Raw genomic sequence first — 25,813 nt, 5'->3', positions numbered from 1 at the left:
ACCAATGACAAAGCCTGGTCTCCGCTTAACTCATCTATGGGTAGAGACGACACCGGTGTGTAGGCCTGGAGGCGCTGTGCCAAGGGGAGCTGGGGGCGGGGCTCAGTGGGGGGCACCATGCTGTGGGGAGTGTTTATTTAAAGTCACACGCAGAGCGCACGGAGCTGTACAATGCATTTTATTCTACAGTCTGGGAAGCGGGGATGGGGGCCGACGCTGATATACAGAGAACGGGGGTGGGTTGGGGGGCAGAGTCTGTCGGTTGCAGCCAAGGGGTGCCTGCGGGGGGGGGTCACGGGAGTTACTCCTCGTTCAGCCCCTTCTGCAAAAGAACAGAGAGAGAGAGTGTGTCAATACGAGGGCAAAGATGTGAGGAGGAAAGAAGGGAGGGGAGAAGAGGTGACAGGAGAAATGGGGGAGGAGAGGAAAGAAGGGGTGGGGAGGTCAGAGGAGGGGGAGGGGCAGCTCATCCATGGCTCACCTTGGCTCCGATGTCCCGGCTCTTGGCCCGCAGCTTGTTGACCTGGGACTCAGCGATGTCAGCCCGCTCCTCCGCCTCGTCCAGCTCATGCTGCACCTTCCGGAACTTGGCCAGGTTGGTGTTGGCTTGTTCCTCCTGCCAGGGGAGAGAAACTGGGGTGTTACCCTGTGGAACTGCCCGCTACTGGGTTTGCAGTGCAGCCCAGAATTCAGCACAGCCAGGCACCTGTACCTACCTGGCTACTGCCCCAAGGCAGGGGGTGCCTGTCCCATTGGGGACGCAGAGAAGAATATGGGATTTGTTAACCTGTGGAACTACTCACCACTGGATTTCCAACATAAGGGCTCAGGGAAGGGTAGGAGGGGGCCAGCCTCCCTGTACTGATTGGTTACAATCCATCCATTCTCTCATCCAACCTTTCCATCAACTCTCCACCTATCCACCCACACAACTGTCCACCTGCCCATCCATCTGGGTTCTGGGGCCCGGGGGAGGAGGAGGTCTGGATTTCAGAATGCATCATGGGGAGGATCTAGAAGTTCTGGACACTCACCGCCTCCTCGGCCTGCCGCTTGTAGGCTTTGACCTTCAGCTGGAGTTTGTCTACCAGGTCCTGGAGACGGATCAGATTCTTCCTGTCCTCCTCAGTCTGGAGAGATGGTGGGGAGGGGGGAGACATTTCCACCAAATGCATCCGATGAAGTGAGCTGTAGCTCACGAAAGCTTATGCTCAAATAAATTTGTTAGTCTCTAAGGTGCCACAAGTACTCCTTTTCTTTTTGCGAATACAGACTAACACGGCTGCTACTCTGAAACCTGGATTCAGCCAGTGGCTCTGGAACCCAGCTACTCAAGAACCATGGGGGGCTGGATTAAACCCCGACCTCCGTTTGTGACCATAAGTCTACGTGTGTTTCCTGAAGTGGGGGTGGGAACAAAAGAGCCCCACAATTATTCTAGACCTGTCTAAAACTCAAGGGCTGCTGGAGCACCCTCGATCTAGAATTAAAAAAGCCAAGGGGAGGGGTGATGGTTTCTAGATCCACCATGTTCTAGACCAAAAGCCAAGCCAGTTAGGGGTTGGTTCTAGAGCAGGACTGAATAAGTGCCTGGCTCTAGAACAGCATGATGGCTGGAAATGCTGAGATACTCCAGGGTGTTATTGTATAATATGGGGGTAACACATGGGAATTTCATGCAGGGTTCGAGACTATGGAATGAATGGTGTTCTTGAATTTGGCTGTGGAACACAGAGCTAATGGGTGTGCTACACTCTAGAACATATTATTCTAGAACAAGTGAGGGAAGTCTATGGCCTGTAATATACAGGAGATCTGGGTAGATGGCCTCAGTGATCCTTTCTGGCCTTGGATCTATGACTCTAGGTCATCTATGGTCGAGCATAGATCAGGTTATGTTCTGTGCTACATGTCCCACGTTCTCGAGTAGATAGCTTGTGTTCTGGTGCAGAGGTTTCTGGAACAGGACGTGCTCACCTAGGTCTAAAATGATTAGTAAGATGTTATAGACCAGGCAATCAATTCTGTAGTATGTGTCTTGAGTGCAATGCTCAAGTCCTAGTGTGGAACGGTCAGAAGCCAGGTATTTGCAATTCAGAACAGCTAGGATTATGTTCCGGATAGGACTGTACATGCCCTGGGACATGTTGTGACGAAGTGGAGGATGGGCTCAGAGAGATGCAGTTCCAGGAGGTGGAAGGTCTTAACCCCACGAGAGAGTGGACCCCCAAGAAGGGCTGTCACACTGAAGGGGGTTCCTCCCAGGGACTGCACGGGGCCAAGAATGGGCACGACCTGTGAGTCTGTGACACGTGTCTTATGTTCTAGAGCATATGTAGCATGTTTGGGGGCTACTTGTGTTCCATGCCAGACAACTCATGTTCTAGACTGCAAGTTCTGGGGCATGCACTTCGGGTTCTAGAGCATGCATTGTGTTCTGAGGCATGCAACTTGTGTTCTGGATCATACCATTTGTATTCTGGATTGCAAGATCTGCAGCTTGTCTTGTTTCCAGACCCACCCCCTCCCGGCGGTACCTGGTAGGTGAGCTCTTTGATGCGCCGCTCTGACTTGCGCAGGCCCTTGATGCTTTCCACATTGCGCTTCTGCTCCGACTCCAGCTCATTCTCAAGTTCCCGGACTCGCGCCTCCAGCTTCTGCAGCTGCTTCTTGCCACCCTTGAGGGCCAGCTGCTCAGCCTCATCCAGCCGCAGCTGCAGGTCCTTGATGGTCTGCTCCATGTTCTTCTTCATCCGCTCCAGGTGGGCGCTGGTGTCCTGCTCCTTCTTCAGCTCCTCTGCCATCATCGCCGCCTGCCGGCCAGAAAGAAAAATCATTCCCTGCCCCCCTGAGACAGCCAGTCCCCCCACTCTGAGGCCAGATCAGAGCCGGCGCCTGTGGGAGGGGAAAGGCCCCGTGTCCCATTCCCTCGCACTCACGTCGGTGATGGCTTTCTTGGCCTTCTCCTCGGCATTCCTGCACTCCTGCACAGCCTCCTCCACCTCTGTCTGCAGCTGGGACAGATCTGCCTCCATCTTCTTCTTCTGGTTGATCAGGCTGGTGTTCTAGATCAGTGGGTGAAGGGAGATAAGCTCAGAGGCGGCATTGTTCCATCAGATCTAGACATGATTTCCCAACAGCTCAGGATCAGGGCCATCTGAGCTCCTTCCCTGGTGGGTTAGAACCCCATGCTGGCAGGTCTGTTCTAGATTTGCCTCTCTGGGACAAATGCCACTCCCTAAAATGTTCTAGCCCCTTGATCTTGAATTAAATGGGATCAAGGGGTGGTTGTTGAGACCCAGGTTCTAGACTGGCGTAAAACCAGCTGGTGGAGTACAGGCACCAGACAAACAAGAGACTCTTGTCTCTCACACACAGAACAGTGACTATTTTCTAGACTTATTCCACTCAAAATGGGCATATTATAGACTATTATTTGCACAAAAGGAGTAATTATCATATTCTAGACTGCCACCCCACCCAAATGTTCTACATTATTGCCCCAACCAAATGGTGCAGTGATCCCATTTCAGAATGTTATTTTACCTGACCGAGACAAGTTCTAGACAATTTTCCCCAAGCAATCAGGACATTGGCCATATTATACACATATTCTAGACTATCACATGACTCAAAACATGTCATGTTCTAGACTCTTAGTCAGACGAAACTTCTAGATGATTATTCAGATCAAATAAAATGATGTTTATATTTCAGAGTATATCCAGAACAAATAAATGGACACCTTGTTCTCGATGACTACTCTGAATGAACTTGGCAATGGCCATCTTCTAGACTACTATCCAGAATGTGCTGAACTCTAGCCATGTTCGAGAGCATCACCCAAAACCATTCCTGTTGTGAATGAACAGGGAAGCCCATATGATTGTGATCTTGTGCTAGGTTGTTTTCCAGACAGAGTGGATATTCTAGACTATTATCCAGAATAAATCAAGTGGCAATCACATTCTAAATGGTTATCCAGACACACAAATGGCAGTATTGATGCTCTAGACCACTTCCCAGAGCAACCAAAGTGCTGTTCAGGTTCTGGATTACAATCCAACCCCAACACGGCAGCACCCACACTCTAGATTATGGCTGTCATGTTCTAGCTCACTCTCCAGACCCAACAGGACAGTGTCAATGTTCTAGGCTCCTGTTGTGAATGAACAGGGAAGCCCACATGGGTCAGTGATGGGAACCGCTGCTGGGGCCAGGTTCTCTGCAGTGGCCCAAAGGGGGTTCCAATGCAGGGGTCAGATGTCAGGGGTCCCAATTCTCTCACCTGAGTGTGGAGCAGCTGGACTCTCTCGCTGGCTTCTATCAGCTCCTGCTCGGCCAGTTTCCGGGCACGCTCTGTCTGCTCCACCACGGCCCGGAGCTCCTCCAGCTCAGCCGTCAGCAGGTTGTTCCGCCGCTCCACAATGGCAATGTTCTCCTTCAGGTCCTCATTGGCCCGGATGACGTCGTCCAGCTGGATCTGGGTGTCCTGGGGTGGAGGGAAACAGGTCATGAGTGGGGAGACAGGGCATGGCCAGACCCCCCCTTCACAGCACAGCACCCCCTAGGACCAGGCTGGGAAACAGGGAACCATTGGGCACAGCATAGCACCCCCTGGAGGTACCTTGAGCAATCCCTGCAGCAGCTTGACTTGTTTCTGGGCCTCAGCCGCCATGCGGTTGGCGTGGCTCAGCTGGATCTCCATCTCGTTGAGGTCACCCTCCATCTTCTTCTTGACCCTCAGTGCCTCGTTGCGGCTGCGCGTCTCGGCGTCCAGCGAGGTCTGTAGCGAATCCACCACCCGCAGGTGGTTGCGCTTGGCCTGCTCCATCTCCTCGTCCTTCTCCGCCAGCTTCCGCTCGAAATCTGCCTTGAACTGGCTAAACTCCAGCTGGGCCCTCAGGATCTTCCCCTCCTCGTGCTCCAGAGAGGCCTAGGAGGTGGAAGGGGGGAAGGATGAATAAGTGAGAGAAAAGAGAGTGTGTGAGAGAGAGAGAGAGATTAATACATGAAAGAAAGAAAGAAAGAAAGAAAGAAAGAAAGAAAGAAAGAAAGAAAGAAAGAGACAAACAGACAGACAGAAAGAGAGAATATATTCAAGGAAGAATTGAACAAGTGGCAGACAGAAGAAAAGAATGAGTAAAAAAAGCAAGGGTGGATGAAAGGGGAAGACCAGGGAAAGGGTTGGAAATAGAGAGAGGGAAAATGAAATCAGAATAGGCAGAGCTGGTGCTGGGCGGGGGAGGGGGGAATGTTCCTGGCTGACCCCCATATGGCTCTGGGAAAGAGTGCTTGGCCGTGCCCCTCACCTCAGCCTCCTCCAGTGCCGCCTGCAGCTCCAACTTCTCAGCCTCCAGCTGCTTCCGCACCTTCTCCAGCTCATGGATGGTTTTGCCGCTGGTTCCCAGCTGCTCCGTCAGGTCCGAGATCTCCTCTGCGCGGGGAGAGAGACCGCGCTAAGCTGGAGGCGGGTCATGGCTAGGGTGGGAGATTGTCCTACCCCAGCCTGGGGCCAGTGGGCGTTGTGCTGCAGGGAGTGGGGGCAGGGGGTGCCGGGGAATGGGACGGGGAGTCTCACCCTGTAAATTCTTGTTCTCCCTCTTGAAGGTCTCCAGATGCTCCAGCGACTCCTCGTAGGCGTTCTTCAGCTTGAAGAGCTCGGTGCTGAGCGACCGCGCCTCCTTCTGCGAGGACTCCAGCTCTGTCTGCGACTCCTCGAACTTCTGCTTCCACTCGGACAGGATCTGGGGAGATGTGAGGGGTGAGAGAGTCACTCCAATGGAGAAAACTCCCTGCTCTGGGCCCCTCTCCCTTCTCTCTCCCTTCCTCTAGCTTTTCATTCCTTCCTGCTTTCCCTTTCCTCTGTCTCTCCCCATTTCCATAGATTCTAAGCCCAGTCACCCATGTCTCCAGCCCATATCTGACAACTGAGCTAGAACATGTCTTAAGAGATGCTGGTTCTTGATTTAAAGATGCCAAGTGACAGAGAAGCCACCGTCAGCCTAGGCTGGCTGTTCTAAGGGTTAATTTCTGTGCCCATGAAAAATTTGCACCTTATTTCTAGTCTGAACATGTCGTGCTTCAGATTCCAGCCACTGGGTCTCATTCTCCTTTAGGCATTGAGATTCAAGAGAGCCCTACCAGAAAACTCTTGCCTAGGTAGATCCTTGTAGACCACGATCAAGTCACCTAGTAAGCTCTGAGATATTACGGATCTGGTCCCCCTATCTCCGAAAGGAGAAGGAGATGGGAGCGGGGTGGAAATGTTGACTTTTCAGGGAAACAAAATATTTTTCACCTCTTAGCAACCCAAATCTGAATGTTTTCTGCTGAAAAATACCCAATTGTTGGTTGCCAAAAACTATTTTTTGCCTTCCTTGGCTCTATTTCATTCATTCTTTGGCTCTGTTTCATTCACTCGTTCTTTATTTAGCTCTCTATTTTGTTTTCTTTCCATTTTTCACTCTATTTTTTGCCTCCACTTAATTCCCTCTTTGCTCTGTTTCATTCATTTGTGCATTGGCTTTTTATTCAATTTTTCTTTGGCTCTCTCATTCTTTCTTTTATTTGTTGGCTGTGCTTCAGTCTCTCATTCTTTGGCTCCTTCCCTCTAGTTCATTTTTACTTTCTTTCCATTTTTTTGCTCTATTTTATTTATATTTGGTTTTGCTTCTTTCTTTCCTTGGCTCTATTTCATTCCTTCTGTGCTCTGTTTTCTTCTTTATTTCCTTCCTTTTAGTCTTTCTTTGATCTATTCATTCATTCACTCTGTTTTATCCCTTCCTTCCTTCCTTGATTTTATTTAATTTTTTTTGGGCTTTGTATTCAATTTTTCTGCGGTTCTACCTTCTTTCTTTCTTTCTTTCTTTCCTCGGCTGTATTTAATTCATGCTTAATTTCTTTAATTTTGTTTTTTTCTGTCTTCCTTTGACCTTGCTTCATTATTTCTTTGCTCTACTCCATCCATCCACCCCTCCATTCTCTCTCTCTCTCTCCCCGCCCCAGCCCCACCTTGTCGAAGTTTCTCTGCTTCTTGTCCAGGGCAGCTGCGGCGGCGTTCGACCGCTCCACGTCCACCATCAGGTCCTCGATCTCATTCTGCAGCCGGTGCTTGGTCTTCTCCAGCGACGAGCACTTGGCATTCACAGCCTCCACAGCCTCCTCCGCCTCCTGCAGCCGCTGCGCCAGCTTCTTCCTGCCACCGGGGGGTGACAGACATCAGTCACTGAAGAGCAACTTGGGCTCTTCCCCACCTCCCTGGGCCTTGGAGTTATGGGGGATTCCCAGCAGAAAAATGCCCGTGACACTGGCCTGATGGTCTAGACCATTCTAGACAAGTTCCCCGTAGAAAATCACCAAGACACTGGCTTGACATGTGGGATTCTTATATTCTAGACTGCTCTAGACCATTGTAGACAATCTCCCAGCTGTACATGACCAAGACACTGGCCGGATGCATGGGAACCTTATGTTCTAGACCATTCAAGGCAAAAAGAGTTTCTGGTCCATGCTGGGGAATAGAGAGAGACACACACACCTGCACTTCAGGCAAGATGGAAGGAAATAGGAGAGAAGGTGGGAATGTGGAACCAAGCATAAGAGAGGATTAAAGGAAAGGAAAGGATAAACAAGAATGAACAGGAAGAACAAACAATCAGGAAGAAAGAATGAACTGAAAGACAGGACAAGAAGAAGGAAAAAACAGGAAGATGAAAGGAAAAGACAAAGAACGAGACAAACAATAAAAAACAGGAGTGAAAGAAGGAACAAAAGAATGAAAAAGTATGAAAGGAAAAAAGAGCAGGCGGATGAAAGAACAAACAAATGAAAAGCCAACAGAAAGAAAGGAAGCAAGAGAGATGGGAAGACAGAACAAACAAAACAGGGAATGAAAGAACAACAGAAAGAAAGAAAAAAAATGACAGAACAAACGAGAATGAAAGGAAAAAAGGAAGAATGAATGATAGAAACGAGGAGCGGATGAAAGAAAAAAGAACAAAAGAATAACAGACTGTACAAAAAGATAAAAGAACAAGGGAACAAAAAGAAAAAAGGAGGGATTGAATGAGGGGGGAAAGAAAAGAGGAATGGAAGCACGGGGCAGTGGAAGGGTTCTAGACTGCTCTAGACAAGTCCCCAGCAGAAAACATCCAAAACACGGGCCTGCCACATGGGATCCTCATGTTCCAGTTGGTTCTACAGCATTCTAGACAAGTTCCCAGGACGGGGGGAAGGCAGGGAAGGGGACGGTGAGAGGGAAAGTTGCCCGGCACTCACTTGGCCTCCTCCAGCTCCTCCGTCCGCTGGATGGCGTCCGTCTCGTACTTGGTTCTCCACTGCGCCACCTCGGAATTGGCCTTGGAGAGCGAGCGCTGCAGCTCGGCCTTTGCCTCCGTCTCCTCCTCGTACTGCTCCCGCAGCAGGTCGCAGTCGTGCCGGGCTGACTGCAGCGCATGGGCCAGGGCGTTCTTCGCCTGGGGCGGGGGATGAAGAGCTCTGCTGGTGCCCCTCACTCCCAATCCGCAGCCCCCTGCTAGCCCAGCCCTGGGCTCCTCAGATCTGCCGGTGCCCCTCACTCCTGACCCGCAGCCCCTGCTAGCCCAGCCCTGGGCTCCCCGCCCAGCTCTGCTGGTGCCCCTCACTCCCGACCCGCAGCCCCTTGCTAGCCCAGCCCTGGGCTCCTCAGATCTGCCGGTGCCCCTCACTCCTAACCTGCAGCCCCTGGTAGCCCAGTCCTGCCCCCACCCCAGCTCTGTGGTCACTCCTGACCACAGCCCCCTGCTGGCCCAGCCCTGGGCTCCCCCCACTCCCAGCTCTACCGGTGCACCTCACCCGCGACCTGCAGCCCCCTGCCAGCCCAGCCTTGCCTTGGCCTCTTCCTCCAATTGTCTCTTGAGATCTTCCAGCTGCTGGGTGTATGTCAGCTTCCCCCGTGTCAGCTGGTTGACCAGTGCATCCTTCTCATCCAGTTGCCTGGCCAGCTCGCCTGGGCGCAGGGCAGAAGGAGAAGAATAGGGAACCATCCTCCGCAAGGACCCCGCATCCCCCACCCCCGTGCATGGGGGCCATGAGGGGGGCTCCTAGAGGTGTGGAGGGAGGATCCATCATATGGAGTGCAGGGGGTTGGGAGAGAGCTCTTGGGAGGTCCCCCAGGGAGGGGCAGAGGGCGGGGAGGAGGGTTACAGGGCTCAGGGGCTCGTGCGTGGCATGTGGGGTGCAGGGGGGAGGGAGGGGACATGGGGGGTAAGGAGGGGGCTCCCAGAGGGCACATCCCTCATGCAGTGGTCAGAAGGATGCAGCAGGGCTCTCAGGGGCAGGTGGGGGAGTCCCAGGGGCATGGGGTCAGAGAGGGGGGGTCCCAGATTTGCAGGGGATACCAGTGGTGCAGGGTCCCAGGGGTGTAGGGGGATGGGGGCATCCCAGGGGGGCAGGGCAGGGCTTCCCCACTCACCATTCTCAGCCTGGAGCTTGGCACGCTGGGTAGTGAGGTCATTCACCATGCGCTGCCCCTCCTCGGACTTGGTCCTGTGTTCATTCATCTGATCCTCCACTGTCCGGCACAGCTTCTCCAGGTTGGCCTGGGGAGGAGGAGACATTGGGGTGGTGAAGGGGAGGAAGAGGGGAAGAATGAAGGAGCAACAGGAAAAGGAGACCCCGAAAGACAGGAGGGTGGCAGAAAGAGAGGCACCTCCCACTGCCGCACTGGCCCTGCCCACTAGCTTCGGCCCCGCCTCCCTGCCTTTGCCTGGCTCTCATGAGCACTGGTTCTAAGTAGGAGGAAGTGGCTCCTCCCCCACTGATGCTGCCCTCACAGCGATGATCGGCCCTCCATCCGTAGCCCCTCCCACTACCCATGGCCCCTCCCCCTCCGTGGGCCTGCCCCCTGGGCACCTTGGCTTTGAGCAGTTGCTCCAAGTTGGAGCTGATGTCGTCCAGCTCCAGCTTGAGCTCGCTCTTCTCCTTCTCCAGCTTCTGCTTGACACGCTGCAGGTTGTCGATCTGCTCGCTCAGCTCGGCCACCGAGTCGGCGTGTTTCTTGCGCAGGGTGGCGGCCGTGGCCTCGTGCTGCAGCGTGGCCTCCTCCAGGTCCCGCCGCATCTTCTGGAACTCCGCCTCCCGCTTCTTGTTCAGCTCGATCTGCACCGAGGTGGCGCCGCCGGCCTCCTCCAGCCGCTCACTGATCTCCTCTAGCTCTCGCGACAGGTCCGAGCGCAGCTTCTCCACCTTGGCCCGGGCCGTGCGCTCCGCCTCCAGCTCTTCCTCCAGCTCCTCGATGCGCGCCTGCAGCCGGAGAGAGACCCATGGGCTTAGACAGACCAAGAACACCACACATTCTAGAGCAGTCAGGAACACGTGGGATAGAGGAGCAAAGATCCTCAGCCAAATCTAGAACATGACATATGCTAGATACAATAGAAAAGTTCTAGGAAATAAAGGTCATTAGCCAGATCTCAGACACCCAGTTTCACATACAGCATGTAGACATCCTAGGTCATGGGAAAGAATCCTTTGGGTTCCAGAAGTAAAGGACCAGTAGCATAGCTATGGGGGGCATCAGGGCAGCGGCCGCTCCCCTACCGAGCAGAAGTGGTGCCTTTTTAATTCTTTGGCGCCTTTTAAATTTTTACTCACCTGGCGGCGCTCTGGGTCTTCAGCATCACTTTGGCGTCGGGTCCTTCATTCGCTCCGGTCTTCGGCGGCATTGCGGTGGCGGGGGTGGGGGGTTGTCCTTAGTGCAGAAGACCGGAGCGAGTGAAGGACCCGATGCCAAAGTGCTGCTGAAGACCCAGAGTGCCGCCAGGTGAGTACCAGGGGGCAGTGCCTTTTTTATCTCTGCTCCCCCTGTTTTTTCCACCTGGCTATGCCACTTTAAAGGATCTGAACTGGGTCTACAACATGCAGCTCCAAAGGACAGAATGTAGATGTTCTAGATCAGGGAAAGCATGTGTTGGTGGAGGCTCTAGAAGCAAGTGACCTTAGCAGCATCTAGAGCACCCAATGTTGAAAGCGACTGGTGGACATTCTAGAACAGGGAAGGAATAATATGAGTTCTGGAGATTCCCTGTTCAATCAGGAGAGAGCTCAGATAACCAATTTCTTTAAACAGATCAAGACCCCACTGTGCCAAATAAAACACATAGATGTTCTAGATCATTATAAAAGTAGTCTAAGTTCTAGAAGCAAAGGAGCATCGGCTCAGACTGATATGAGATCTTCTCCCTTTTGGGGCACGCTGTTCTACAGCAGAGAGGAAGAGAATTTTCCCGAGACACAAAAGAGGGGACCCTCAATGTCTCTATTGGTTCTAGACTTTCAATGAGCTCCTCCCTCCTAATTCTAGACTGGAGAGAAAGGAGGGGAGGGATTGTGGAGGTAACCGCAAGCAACACAGAGTAAAGATTGGAGAGGAGATGAGCACTGAGATCATCCCGCTACCAGCCCAGCTAGGTGGGGAGCATTTCTGTACCCCAACTCTGGTGATATACAAGCCAGCCTGCCTCACCTGTAGCTCTTTGAGCTTTTTCTGGAGCTGGGCAGCTATCAGCTGCTCATCCTCGATCCGGGCATTCAGCGCGCTGAGCTCAAAGTCTTTCCTGAAGGAGACAGAAAACAAGTTCTCTTTCTGGCTCTGGGAGGGGAGTGGGGTCTAGTGGTTAGAGTGGGAGGTTGGGAGCCAGGACTCCTGGGTTCTACCCCTGGCTCTGGAGGGAGTGGTGTCTAGGGGTTAGAGCAAAGAGGTGACACAAGGAGGCCCCTACTTTTTCAGCTTCTCGTCCAGCTGCTGCTTGTCATTCTCCAGGTCCATGATGCTCTCCTGGGCCAGTTTCAAATCCCCTTCCAGCTTCCTCTTGGCCCGTTCCAGGTCCATGCGGATCTTCTTCTCCTGCTCCAAGGAGCCCTCCAACTGAGAGAGAGAGAGAGAGAAAGAAAATTAACCCAGGAACCCGGGGTCTGCTCAACAGGACATTTTTAGTGGGAAACCCCCCAGTGATGCATCGCCCTCCATCTGAGACATTCTGCTCTGTGATCCCCCCAGGCACCCTCCCTGGACCCCCACTTGGATCCCTCAGAGATAACCTCTCCAGACACAACATCCCCCAGAGTCTAAGGAGTGTAAGGTGAGTAACTAATAACGTATCAGTAATGCCATCTAGCTCCTTAGCCCTATCCCCAGGCTGCTGGTACTTACATCGTCCACCTGCTGCTCCAGCTTGACCTTGGCTTTGCTCAAGGTATTGACCTTGTCCTCCTCGGCCTGTAGGTCATCCAGCGCTTGCTGATGGGCCTCCTGCAGGGCCTTCTTCTCCTTGGTCAGCTTGGCTATTATCTCATCCAGCCCGGCCATCTCTTCTGTCAGGTTCTTCACCTGCAAGTAGATAAATCAGGTGAGTTTAGATATAGGGTGGCCCAATGGGAGAAGCTCAATGTTGGAGATTAGTGGCCACTGTACCAACCCAGCCAATCTTGAGAACTCTCAGTCTAAACAGGTCTCAGGCCACGAAATCCAACCCAACCCAACCAACCTTGTGGCAACTCTCCTCAGTCCAACTAGCCTTGATACCACTCAACCGCAATAGTCTTGAAGCCACTTATCACAAATCAAACTCCCGTCTCTGCCCTCACCTTGTTCTCTGTCGCATGTTTCTCCTTCTCCACCTTGGCCAGGGTCAGCTCCAGGTCGTCAATGTCCTTCTTGAGCTCCGAGCACTCGTCCTCCAGCTTCCTCTTCTTGGCTGTCAGCTCAGCATTCATCTCCTCTTCGTCTTCCAGCCGCTCCGTCTGCTCTTTCACCTTGGCCTCCAGCTGGATCTTGTTCTTGATCAGCTGGTCGCAGCGCTCCTCAGCATCTGCAAGATTGTCTTGCTCCTGAAAGGAAAGAAGAAAAAGATGGAGAGAACGAAGGAAAGAAAGAGTGTGATAGGTTGAGAGGTGAAGCATGGGGTTCAAGGATAGGGGAATCCCTTCTTATAAGCCTACAGGGCAGAAGTTGGAGCTCCTCCATGGGTGTCAGGGAGGATTAAAACTGGGGGATCTCCATCATTCATGGCCCAATCAGCCTTGAGGCTCCTCAACCCAACCTCTCTAACCATGGGCCCAGAGGGGTCAGGGGGAGGAATGCTTCCATCACTCACAGCCTGCACTTGCAGCTGGAGATCATTCTTCTCCTGCAGCAGAGAGACCATCTTCTCCTCCAGCTCCTTCCTCCGGGCCTCCGACTTCTCTAGCGCCTCCTTCAGGCGCCCGAACTCTTCCTTCATGGTCTGCACAGGGGCAGGGGAAAGATTAGACCAAAAGGAACATATAGGCCAGTATTGCCCCATCTCACCCCACTTCACTACCCTGGACCAGAGCAATGAGCCCATCTAGCAGTATTTATCTATGAACCCATCCATCTGGCCACATATATATCTCCCCCTTCCTTTGTAATATCCATCCATCCCTCCCTCTGCAAGATTCATCCATCCACCCAATCTACAGCTATGCTAAACAGTTAATCTTTTCCATCTCCCCTTGAGAAAAATAATTTCCACTGCCTGAGTGAAACCAGAACTGAACCCACCATCCCAGGTGAGCAGCCATCTGCATTGGGCTGCCTTCAGTTCTTTCTTCTGAGCAGCTACGTTTGACCTAGAAGCCAAATAAATTCCCCAAATGGTTCCAGTTAACCTAGAAACCAGCTGAGGGTTTAGTGGCTTAGAACAAAGTTGTGTCTTGCATTTGGCCTAGCTACCAGCTCCTTTTCCTAAGTAGTTCCAGTTGACCAAGAACCCAGCCGCTGGTAGTATATGATCTAGAACACATCCCTGAAGCCAACTTCAGCTAACCCCGAACCCAGCTCCTCAAACTGAATAGACCCAACTGAACTAGAATGCAGCTGAAGCTGCATGTGACCTAGAACCCAGATTATCAAATCAAACAGTTCCAGATGGCCTAGATCACAACTACAGGCTAATTTGACCTAGAACGCAGTCCCTCGTACCAATCAATTCAACCCAACCTAGAACCCATCTAGGGATCTAGAACCCATCTCTATCTAGAACCCACCAGAGGTTGCGTTAAACAAGAACCCAAGTTTGTTGCATTAACCTAGAACCCAACTCTGCAAACGGTTGACATGACTGACTTGCATTTGACCTAGAGCCTACCTCTGTCACAGCTGAATTAGACCCTCATGCAATTGCCATGGGCCTAGCGCCCATCTCTATCTTCTGAGCTCTTCCAGTTAATCCAGTTCCCCAGGCCCACTGCAGCTCCTGCTCCCACTCTTTGATCTCACCTGCATCTCCTTCTCCGTCTCAGCGCTTTTCAGGAGTGGCTTGATCTTGAAGTAGAGCTTCATCCAGGGCCAGTTCTTCACCCCCATGAAGGCCCGGATGTTCCACTGAATAACCAGCAGGGCGTCCCTGGCAGGGAGGGAGGCCACATGAGCTGGAGCTGTGAACTTCCACACAGCAGTGCCCCAGCCGGAAATGGCTGCGAGCTTTCCTACAACAACAACGGCTCCTCTGACGCCTTAGCACCCCACCCTACCTGCGTTCCAAGATCTTCTTGAATTCAATGCGGGAGAGGAGGCCCCGGGACTGGGCCTGGATGCGGGTGATGATCCGGGCGAGCCGCTCATCCCGCATCTCCTCCAGCAGCCCCAGCAGCCCGGCCTTGAAGAACACCTGGGACAGCCAGTGAAATATGTACATCAGCCTAGCGGCCCCTTGCACCAGGCTGGGACACCCACAGTCCAATGACCCCTTGCACCAGGCTAGGACCCCCAAGGCCCAGCGCCCCCTAATGCTGGCACAACTGTATGGTCCCTGGTCCCTGGGGGTGTGGCTAGCTGGGACCCTGCCCCCCACAGGCTCTGCACACCCACACAAGCTCCTCCCCCTCACCTTGGTGTGCCCGAATTTGTACTGGCTGGAGTCGATCTCGAGGGAGCCAAGCAGCTTTTCTGCCCCCTTGCGGCTGTCGATGAACTGGCCCTCGGGGATGGCCGCTGGGTTCAGGATACGGTACCTGGGGGCAGGGGATCATTAGAGACCTGGATCTCTGAGCCCGTCCTGTGACGCTGTGAGCTTCCCCTGGAGCAGTGCCCCCTCACCATGATGCTGCAAGCTTCCCCTGCAGCAGTGCCCCTCACTCTGATGCTGCGAGCTTCCCCTATGGCAGTGCCCCCTCACCCTGACGCTGCCAGCTTCCCCTGCAGCAGTGCCCCTTCACCCTGACACTGCCAGCTTCCCCTGCAGCAGTGCCCTCTCACCCTGGTGCTGTGAGCTTCCCCTGCAGCAGTGCCCCCATCACCCTGATGCTGCTAGCTTCCCCTGCAGCAATGCCCCCTCACCCTGATGCTGCGAGCTTCCCCTGCAGCAGTGCCCTCTCACCCTTATGCTGCCAGCTTCCCCTGGAGCAGTGCCCCCTCACTCTCGCACTGTGAGCTTCCCCTGGAGCAGTGCGCCCTCACCCTGGCACTGTGAGCTTCCCCTGGAGTAGTGCGCCCTCACTCTGATGCTGCCAGCTTCCCCTGAAGCAGTGCCCTGGGGGGGAGCAGACCCACCTCTGTCTGAAGTCCCCGTAGAGGATGCGGTTGGGGAAGCCCTTCCTGCAGATGCGGATGCCCTCCAGCACCCCGTTACAGCGCAGCTGGTGCATCACCAGGGGGTTGTCCATCACCCCTGGGGGCGGGAAAACAGGGAGGTTAGTGATAGAAAGGGTTGGAGCCTGGCAGCTACAGGCCCTGCCTTTACCTCTTGGCCATGTCCCTTGCCTCTGGAGAGGGTGTGGATAGGGAGCTTTATTCATGCAAATAAAGGCCCTGCCCCTTCCCACTGAGCCATGCCCCTGTGCCCGTAGCCCTGCCCGGCTCCTTTGGGGCGGGGTTGATTTGGGTGGGGGGCAATGTATGCCCATTAGACCATACCCACTCTGCCCTTTAGGTAGGGACAGGTGTGGAAGGGGGGCCCAATCTATAAACCATGCCCCCATCACATGCAGTCATGCCCATTTTCCCATTAATCACACCCCTCAGCCATAGGGAGAAATGGAGAGTGGATAATTTATGCAAAAAATGAACACGCCCCACTTCCTCTTAGCCCTGCCCCTCTCCTTTAGCCAAGTCCCCTCACCTCTGGGGAGGGATGGAAGGCAACACAGACAGGACAAACAATGCAAACATACTCCCCACCCTCTCATCATTTAGCCTTCAGCCCTTAGCCATACCCCTCTCCCCTTAGCCATGCCCCTACCCCTTCAGGACCGCCCTCCAGTCCTTAGCCATGCCCCCTCCCTTTGAACAGCCCTGGGCAACCATGGAGCCTGTGATTTCCCCTCCCCGCCGGGGGGATCACGTGCCTGGAGACTTTGTCTCATTGGGGATGATGCAGCGGACAAAGTGGGGGTGAGTTGAGCGCAGGTTTGTCATCAGCTTGTTCAGGTTCTCCTGGGGAGGGGGGGGAGACAGATGGAGAGAACAGGACAGAAAAGGCGGGACGGATGGATAAAGAGAATGAGGCAAAAAGAGGCGGGGGGAATGGAAAGAAAGAAAGAAAGAAAGAAAGAAAGAAAGAAAGAAAGAGGTGAACAGAATGAAACACAGAGAGAAAAACAGATGGATGGAATGAGACAGAAAGGGAGGAAAAAAGATGGATAGAATGAGAAAGCAAGAATCAAGGAGAAGCAAAGAAGAGAGAACAAGAAAGAGAGAGGGACAAAGAGGGTCTGTTAGGAATCTCCTCTGGCAGAGTTGATCCTACAGGAGATCAGAACCCTACCTCAGCCACCTGCCCCTGGATCCCCTTACCCTGTGCAGTGCTGACACCGTCTGGAAAGATGAACCCTTCTTCTTTGATCCTTTCCCCTTCCCACCTTCATGGGCTGTGAGGGAGAGAGACCCACACCCATCAGAAAGGGAATGGGGATTAGTGATTACAGTGGGGGGGAAGGGTAGTGGGAGACCAGGACTCCTGGGTTCTTTCTCTGGTTATGGGAGGGGAGTGGGGTCTGGTGGTTAGAGCAGGGGGGCTGGGACTCAGAGGAGAGGGGTCTTACCTGTGTCAGCCCCAGCGTAGTTGGCGAAGAGGAGGGCAAGGAGTTTGAGGGCGGATTTCTGGTAGAGCCCCACCACCGTCTCATTGAGGGGGTCCTTGTTCTTCTGCAGCCAGCCCAGGATGTTGTAGTCCACCGTACCAGCATAGTGCATGAGGGAGAAATGCGCCTCTGGCTTGCCCTTGATGTTCCGCGGCTTGCCGAAGTTGCCTGACTTGCCCAGGTGGTTGTCATAGAGCTTGGCCTTGAAGGTCATGTCCGTCGCCTTGGGGAACATGCACTCCTCCTCCAGGATGGACATGATGCCCATGGGCTGGAGGACAGAGACAACTAGGAGTCACCACAGGCATACAGCAAAGGATTAAGGCTGCCTCTCTACCCTTAACTCTGCCCCTCATGAGAGACAGACTTCAATTCTGTGATCATGTGCTGCTTTTCCACAGGACCCTGCCTCAGTTAGCGCCTCGCCTGGCCCGGCTCTGGGGCTGAACCAGTGCTGAGTCTGCCAGACCCTGCCTCAGTCAGCGCCTGGCCCCAAGCCCAGCCAGGCCTGTGTCTGCCAGACCCTGCCGCATGTGCTGCACGAGTTGCAAAGCATGGAATGAATGAGGCAGGGGCTGCAGGAACCGAAAGGCCAGTCTTGGGGCTAAGCAGCTGAGTGCTGCCCTGGAGAATTAGATTCTCTCCCTGCCAAATTCTTGCAGGCCCTGCCTCAGTGTCCAGAGCGCCCCGAACTCTGACCTGGAAACTGACATTGTAATTGATGTGATGTGGCTGTGGAAAAGGCCAACATTGTCCTACGGCTTGTCAGGACAGGGTTTTCCAGGAGAGATAGGGAGGTTTTAACGCCATTGGACAAGGCACTGGCAAAACCTCATCTGGGATCTGGTGTGCAATTCTGGTCACCTGTTCCAGAAAGAGGGCTTCCTACCAGGACAGGTGCCGAGTGAAGGGCTGCTGGGACAATCGGGGGAATGGAGAGCAGGTTTTATAGGAGGCAAATGAAAGAGCTGGGCCTGTTTAGCATCAAACACAGGCTGAGAGGGGATCTGGCTGCTCTATGAATACATTATGGGAGGGAGACACCAGGGAGGGAGAAGAGCTGATGAAGTGAAAGGAGAACGTCAGCACAAGAGCAAAATGGGATGAACTGGCCAGGGATCAGCCGAGGCTGGAAATGAGAAGCAAAACCTGACTGCAGATCCTACTCCAGTGCTGTGATGGAGGCGTGGAGGGTCGCAATGGAGTGGTGGCAGGAAGTACCTTCTCTATGAGGTCTATGCAGGCCTGTAGGTCCATGCCAAAGTCGATGAACACCCATTCGATCCCCTCCTTCTTGTACTCCTCTTGCTCCAGCACGAACATGTGGTGGTTGAAGAACTGCTGCAGCTTCTCATTGGTGAAGTTGATGCAGAGCTGCTCAAAGCTGTTGAACTGGGGAGGAGATAGGTGGAACAAGAGACGAGTGAGAACAAAAAGTGCCCCCTACTATGGTGAGACCTGGGGAAGACATACCAGAGTGTAACTGCATCTACCAGGTGATGCTTTTCTATAGAGCCAACTAATGGAGGAACAGAGGAACTACACCACAACCAGCACTGCCTACAGTGCCTTCTGCTGGGAGAGGCTGGAGCTGGAGTAGCCAGGAGCTCCCCCACAGCCAGTGCCCCTGCCCTGCTCCCTACAGTGCCCCCTGCTGGGGGAATCACTTACATCGAAGATCTCAAAGCCAGCAATGTCCAGCACCCCGATGAAATACTGACGTGGCTGCTTCGTCTCGAGGGTGTTGTTGATCCTGGTCACCATCCAGCCGAACATCTTCTCATACATGGACTTGGCTAGGGCTCCTACAGCATAAGCTACCTGAGGGATGACAGATGACCTGTTACCTATTGAAGGCTTGGAGGGTGAATCCCAGGCCTGGTGGTCCCTGGGCATGGATCTCCGCACTCTGGACTGAACTCATGAGTCCCATTTCCAATCATCCAGGCTCAATTCAGGTGAAAGCAAGAATGAAAGAAAAGAATGAGAAACAGGGAAGAAACAGTGAAATGGAAAGAAAGAAAGAAAGAAAGAAAGAAAGAAAGAAAGAAAGAAAGAAAGAAAGAAAGAAAAATGGAAGTTAGGATGGAAAATAGAGATGAAGCAGTGAGAGAAGGAGAAACATGCAAAGTAAAAGAATAAAAGAAAGAAAAACATTGGAAGAAACTGAGATAGAAAGCATGGAAGAAAGAAAGGGAAAGTGAAGGAAATAAAAGAAATAATGAGACACAAAGAAAAAGTGAAAGAAAAATAAGACACAGAAAGAGGAAAGGAAAGAAGGAGTGAAAAAGGAGAAGGAAGGAAGGAAGTGGGGTCTCACCTGCTGGACAGTCTGCCCCTTGGTCACATACTCATTCCCCACCTTGACCCGTGGGTGAACAAGCCCCTTCAGTAGATCTGACGAGTTCAACCCCATCAGGTAGGCAGATTTGTCCGCCTCTGGAAAAACAAAGGAGACAATGTTTGTCTTCCATTCCCCCAGCCCTGGGAATGACCAATCCCCACCCTACATTGGCCCCAGTCACCACCGGTGCCCACCCTCAGTGCCGTCGGGCTCGGCCTGCTCCTCGCGTTGCTTCTGCTTGAACTTCATGTTCCCGAAGTGCATGATGGCACCTGTCAGCTTGTACAAGGAGTTCTTCTCCTCCTGAGTGAAGCCCAAGATGTCAAAGGCACTCTGTGTTGGGGAGAGGGACAAAACGTCAAGGCTTCCAACTGAAGAAGAGGCAGCAATGGCTTCCCAGGCAGTGGTCCCTCGAGAGTTTTCCTGGTCCCCTGCTGCCCCTGGCTATACTCACGTCAGTGGCTAGCAACTCATCAGCATCATCGATGGAAGTCACCGTGGTCTCTCCTTGGGAGATGAAGGCGTAGTCATATGGGTTGTTGGTCACCAGCATCATGTCTGCAGAGGGAAGCTAATGGTTCACGGATGGACACAAGACCCTTGTCTATATGACTTTCTGTGCAACTCAACTCAGTGAAAGAGTGAGGATGCCACTCAACTAAAACCAGCTCAGCAAGGAAAGGTCAAGGACTTGGGGCCACTCAGTTCAATTCCTCAAGACCTGAATTCACTCAACCCAACATGAGTCAACTCACCCAGACTCAAAAGGACTTGAGGACACTGAATTCAGCTCTTCTGGATTTGAGGGATCTCAGCCAGACTTGAAGATGCTAAGCTCAATCTAACAAGACTGGAGGCCATGCAACTCAACAAGATATGATGCCTCTAAACATACTAAGATGTAAGGATGCTTGGCTCATTTCAAATCAACATGACAGAAAGTCACTCCACTCTACTTGCAAGACTCAAGGGAAATCAATTTAAGGATATTAGAGTTCATCATCTCCCCAAGACTGGAAGGGATTCAATGCAAGGGTACAAGAGGTAACTCCACTTGTATCAGACTCCAGGGAACTCAACTTTACTGAAGGATACTAACGTCCAGTCACCTTAACAAGCTTTGTGGACACACCACTCAACTCACGAAGGCGTGAAGACATTCAACTAGACCAACTCATGTAGACATGAAGCTGTTCAGTACAGCCCAAGTATAATCTGCTGAAGATTCTCACCCAGAAGTTCTGGCTTCTTGTTGGACAGGATCTGGTAGTAGATGTGATAGCTCCTCTCGGATTTGAGCTGGAAGATGACCCGGGATTTTTCCAGGAGATCTGAGGGAAACGGGGAAAGAGTGGGTTAGAGAGAAGGTATGGGGAGAGGCAGAGAACAAACATGAACCCATGAGGCACGGGATGGAGGCAGAGAACATTGACATTCATCACACTCACAAGTCTCTATATCAGCTGAAGCCAACTTCCCCGTCGCCCCAAAATGAATCCGGATGAATTTACCCTAGAGAGAAAGGGAGGGAGGGAGACTGCTCGTGATTAGGGATTAATATAGCAGGGATAGCCCCAGGGACTCCAAACACAGACCCCTTCCTCTGGCTCCCACAAGCCCCAAAACCTTCTTCCCCATAGCCACCCACCCCATACACGGCCCTGCAATCCTCAAACCCCATAGACAGCCACAGAGACTTCTCCCCCAGATCTCCCACCTGACATACAGCCCCACAATCTCCTTCCCTATAGACTCTCCCATCCCAGACACTGCCCTTCAGATTCCCAAACTCCATACACAGCCCCAGAGATCCCTCCCCCAAAGACACCTTCACCCCACATACAACCACACAGACCTCTCCCCCCAGACATGCAACCACACAACCTTCCCCACCGCCCCCACCCCATAACCTCCTCCACCGACCCTCACACCTGAGACAACAGCCCCATGGCTTCCTTCCCACAGCTCCCACCCCAGACACAGCCCCACATACCACTCCCCCAGCTCTGCACCTCCACCCAAATTCCTGGATACTCACGAATCGGGATGAGTTGTCATTCCTCACAGTCTTGGCATTGCCAAAGGCCTCCAGGGCAGGATTGGCCTGGATGATTTGATCCTCCAGGGTCCCCTGAAGGAGGAACATCATACAGATGAGGGAAAAGGGAATAATTAGAGGGCAGAAAGGGAGGAGTGAGACAGAGAATGGATGATGGGAAGAATGAGAGATAGATGGATGGACATATGGACATATGTGAGGATGGACAGACAGACATGGGGATGGATGGGTGAACAGATACAGGAATGGGACAGATAGATGGGTACAGAGATATGGGGATGGAGATGGATGGATGGTAGCAGATAAACACAAGGCCAGGGATGGACAGACTAGTAAAGGGATGGACAGATGGACATGGGGATAGGCATAGGCGGATGGACATGGGGGTCGATACAGGCGTAGATGGATGATTCAGATAGATGGGTGGAGGCCACACCTTGCTCTTGTCCACCTGTTCCTTCTTGCTGCGGTCACTGATGGCTGCGATGACAGCAAAGTACTGAATGACCCGCTTGGTGTTCACGGTCTTCCCCGCCCCGGATTCTCCGCTGGGAGACAGGAGAGGACAGTGAGACACAGCCCCTCCTGCCTGTGTCCCACCCACCCTGAGCGCTGGAGAAGCTGGAAGACTCCATGCAGAATTCAGGAGTCAGGACTTCAGAGAGGGGGCAGGGAGGTAAAAACTTTAGTAGGTGGGGCTAAGACTTGAAGAGTAGGGGCTACAATACAAGAAGGGTTAAAACTTTGGGAGGGGTGGGATCAAACTTCAAGGGGACTGTTAAAGGCTTTGGGCTGCAGTGATTTTGTGGGGGGGAGGGGGGAAGAGAGGAGGGGATGGGGTGACACTCACGTGATGAGGATGGACTGGTTCTCCCGATCTGGAAAGAAGAAGGGGAGGAGAAACAGCATTAGGTGGATAGAAGCTACCTAGCCCCATTCTGCCCACCCCAGGGTGCCCCCCACCCCAGATCAGAATGGACATCCTGTACCCATCCGCTTGTGCTGGTGGGCAGAGAGGGAAAGGAAGCAGTGGGATAGGTGTGCAGGTTAGGGGTTTATGCTTAGGGATATAGTTAGGGATAGAGACTATGGTTATGGACAGGGGTATATTTATGGTTATGGTTATAATTAGGAATAGGCTTATGGATAGGAGTATAGTTAAGGTTAGGGTTATATTTATGGTTATGGCTGGAGTAGAGTTAAGTTAGGGTTATAGTTATGGTTAGGGGCATAGTTAAGGATAGGGTTAGGTCCCTACCCGTCAGCATGTTCTGGTAGGCATTGTCAGAGATGGAGAAGATGTGGGGCGGGGCTTCACTTCTCTTCTTGCCCCTGTAGGCGCCCACCACCTCTGCGTTATAGACTGGCAACCACTTGTAGGGATTGACTGTCACACAGAACAGCCCCGAGTAGGTCTGGAGAGGGAAATGGGATGTGAGCGGGGGAAGGATGGAGAAAGGGAAGATAATAGAAATGATGCTTCCTCCCCTCCCCTGTGATCCAGGAAAGGAAAAAATGACACCACACAACCTCCATCTAGAAGAAGAGATAATGCCACCCAATCCCAGTCTAGAAGGTGAGGCAACCCCCACCAATATGGAATGACACTAACATCCTGATCTAGAAGCGGAGTGGAAGCCCTTCTTCCTCCTTCTCTAATACTCCCCCCACAATCTAGAAGAGACATTGAGTTTCTGCTCTAAAATGGCTCCAGTGCCCCTGATCTAAACCAGTGACTGAGTTTCTTTACTAAAACGGCTCTAATCTAGAAGACGGAGAGAGTCCCCAACCCCCGAACCCTCTGATCTAGAAGATGGACTGATTTGCTGATGTCTAAACAGAGCCAATGGATGGGGAACGGCTCTAAACTCCTCGATTTAGAACATCTGGCTCCAGAACGGCTCTAGATGTAGAGCTCCCAGAAATACTACAGCCCCGATGCAGGGGTGGGTTGCACAGCATGGAGGTCTGGGTATTTGGTCCCTCACTCCACTAGGGAGGCCAGGGAAGGGAAGCTGGCAGAGCCCAGCAGGGGGCACCCCCCCCCGACTCACGTAGATCATCCAGGCGGCGTATCGCTCCTTGAGGTTGTAGAGCACGGCCGGCTCATGGAGGAACGTCAGCATGGCCATGTCCTCGATCTTGTCGAACTTTGGCGGGTTCTGCTGCATGATCTGATCCTCCTTCACTGTCACCGTCTGCAGGGACACCCCCCAACAGACACATGGAAAGAGCCCCGGGTGGTGTTAGTGTGGGAGGCCATTGCACAAAGAGGAGGGCTGGGGAGGTGGGTGCCATCTGGGGCAGGCAGCCCCCAGAGGAACCTGGATCAGCCTCCAGAGGGCACTGTAGGGATGGGAGGGGCTAGAGGAGTTGGGGGTGGGGGGGAGTTTATGGGGGGGTGGGAGGAGGAGTTTGGAGGGCCCCTGAGGTGAACTCATGAGGGGTGGGGGCTGGAGGAGGGGTTCCCTGAAGGAAGAGGTGGGGTCACTTGGGGATTTTGAGTGTATGGTGTGGGGGAGGAGCAGTCATCCATCTTGAACGGGGGGCCCAGGAGGTGCTGGGGGGCACCATGGAGGATGGCATCTGGAGCCTGTCGGGGGGCGCTGTGCTTGGGGGCAGTGACACTGGAGGGGGGCAGGAGAGAGCTGTGTGGATGGAGCTGTCTGGGGCACACCGCCCCCCGCTCCTCCACACCTGGCCATTCTCGGTCTCGGCGGTGATCTTGCCCCCTTCTCGGGAGAGGAGCTTGGCCTTGACAAACTCCTCCTTGACGTCCGGCACGAAGATGTCCTTCTTCAGGTCGAAGGGCCGGGTCTGCGCTTCGAGCCGCAGCTTCTCCGACTGGCGCAGATAGGGGGCGGCGGACCCAAACTCAGTCATCTCGGCGTCCGACATGGCAGGCTCTGCGGGTGACAGTGGGGCAGTGGGTGACCCAGGCCCCTCTCCAGCCAGTATTCGAACCCACGACCCTGGTGTGCTGTAGTTCCCTGACAGACCGCAAGGGGCAGAACCCCCCCAACCGAGCATCCCCCGGGGGAGCTGGAATAGGCGGGGTGAACTTCTTATAGCTGCTACCAAGGGGCAGCAGCCTTCTCTTGCTGAGGGGTCCCCGTATAACCAGCCCCCGCACCCCACCCCAAAGCCAGTCACATCTCAGAGCCAGGCGAGGGGTCCCTGTATAACCAGCCCCCGCGTCCCACCCCAGAGCCAGCCGCCTCTCACCGCTGGGTGAGGGGTCCCTGTATAACCAGCCCCCACACCCCATCCCAGAGCCAGCCACCTCTCACCGCCGGGTGAGGGGTCCCTGTATAACCAGCCCCCGCGCCCCATCCCAGAGCCAGACGCCTCTCATTGCCAGGCGAGGGGTCCCTGTATAACCAGCCCCCGCGCCCCATCCCAGAGCCAGCCGCCTCTCACCGGCAGGTGAGGGGTCCCTGTATAACCAGCCCCCGCGCCACATCCCAGAGCCAGCCGCCTCTCACCGCCGGGTGAGGGGTCCCTGTATAACCAGCCCCTGTGCCCCTCCCCAGAGCCAGCTGCCTCTCATTGCCGGGCAAGGGGTCCCTGTATAACCAGCCCCTGCGCCCCATCCCAGAGCCAGCCACCTCTCACCGCCGGGTGAGGGGTCCCTGTATAACCAGCCCCCATGCCCCTCCCCAGAGCCAGCTGCCTCTCATCGCCGGGCGAGGGGTCCCTGTATAACCAGCCCACGCGCCCCACCCCAGAGCCAGCCGCCTCTCACCGCCGGGCGAGGGGTCCCTGTATAACCAGCTCCCGTGCTCCACCCCAGAGCCAGTCATCTCTCTGTGCCAGGCGAGGGGTCCCTGTATAACCAGCCCCTGCACCCCACCCCAGAGGGGGCCGCATTTCGGCCTACCTTTCCTTTTCCTCTAACGCTCCTTTGGGGGAAGATCGCGGTGGGTTGGGCTGGCTGCTGTGGGTCTGGAGACCTGTAAGGCAGAGGGAGCAGGGTCCGAGAGGAGCTGGGGATCTAGGGATGCCCCTAGAAGGGCCCAGACCCCCACGCCCCACCCCACATCCACCATTCACATGAGACCCCTTCCCCTGCAACTCACAGCATGTGCCCCCCCCCCCCGCAGGGCAGGGCCCGGCCCCACCAAGAGGGGGTGCGCACACACATAAACATACACAATGACACAAACACAAAACCTCACAGATCCCCACAACTGCAGCCCCCCCCTTCAATCTCACCCTGACTCCCCCTCCCTATTCCAACACCACATATCCCCACAAAGCCCCCAACCCCTCTGTATCCCAGGTCCCCCCACCCTCTTCCTCCCAAATTCCCCAGGGAGCCCCCCATC

At 53.8% G+C, this 25,813-nt stretch overlaps 1 protein-coding gene across 1 annotated transcript; it reads right to left on the bottom strand.

Annotated features, from left to right (window-relative positions):
- Positions 1-162: 162 nt before the first annotated feature.
- Positions 163-25,439, bottom strand: LOC119841795 (myosin-7). Its single transcript, XM_038369434.2, has 40 exons — positions 25,366-25,439; positions 24,183-24,391; positions 23,540-23,683; positions 22,744-22,900; positions 22,336-22,363; positions 21,922-22,033; positions 21,465-21,557; positions 20,875-20,938; positions 20,659-20,757; positions 19,881-19,984; positions 19,621-19,759; positions 19,403-19,521; positions 18,754-18,903; positions 18,304-18,474; positions 17,044-17,353; positions 16,796-16,869; positions 16,348-16,435; positions 15,554-15,671; positions 14,892-15,015; positions 14,536-14,672; positions 14,282-14,408; positions 13,137-13,265; positions 12,628-12,870; positions 12,194-12,370; positions 11,763-11,908; positions 11,507-11,597; positions 9,895-10,284; positions 9,455-9,581; positions 8,871-8,989; positions 8,281-8,477; positions 7,015-7,198; positions 5,582-5,747; positions 5,313-5,437; positions 4,628-4,936; positions 4,289-4,492; positions 2,940-3,065; positions 2,538-2,813; positions 1,035-1,130; positions 482-616; positions 163-322 (listed from the first exon to the last, which is right to left on the bottom strand). Exons 2-40 carry the CDS (start codon positions 24,381-24,383, stop codon positions 302-304), a joined length of 5,820 nt encoding a protein of 1,939 aa, XP_038225362.1. The 5' UTR covers positions 24,384-24,391; positions 25,366-25,439; the 3' UTR covers positions 163-301.
- Between the last annotated feature and the right edge of the window lie 374 nt (positions 25,440-25,813).

This window comes from Dermochelys coriacea, chromosome 13, assembly GCF_009764565.3.
Source record: "Dermochelys coriacea isolate rDerCor1 chromosome 13, rDerCor1.pri.v4, whole genome shotgun sequence".
NCBI classification, from domain to species: Eukaryota; Metazoa; Chordata; order Testudines; family Dermochelyidae; genus Dermochelys; species Dermochelys coriacea.
Note: the sequence above shows the minus strand (reverse complement) of the source record. Positions and strands in the feature narration are given on the sequence as shown.

Excerpts from the sequence above, each read along its gene's own strand:
- LOC119841795 (XM_038369434.2), bottom strand. The coding sequence starts at position 24,383 with ATGTCGGACGCCGAGATGACTGAGTTTGGGTCCGCCGCCCCCTATCTG. Across the intron at positions 19,985-20,658 it reads CAAGAAGCCAGAACTTCTGG|ACATGATGCTGGTGACCAAC; the intron begins GTGAGAATCTTC and ends TTCCCTCTGCAG. Across the intron at positions 12,371-12,627 it reads AACATGCGACAGAGAACAAG|GTGAAGAACCTGACAGAAGA; the intron begins GTGAGGGCAGAG and ends ATCTACTTGCAG.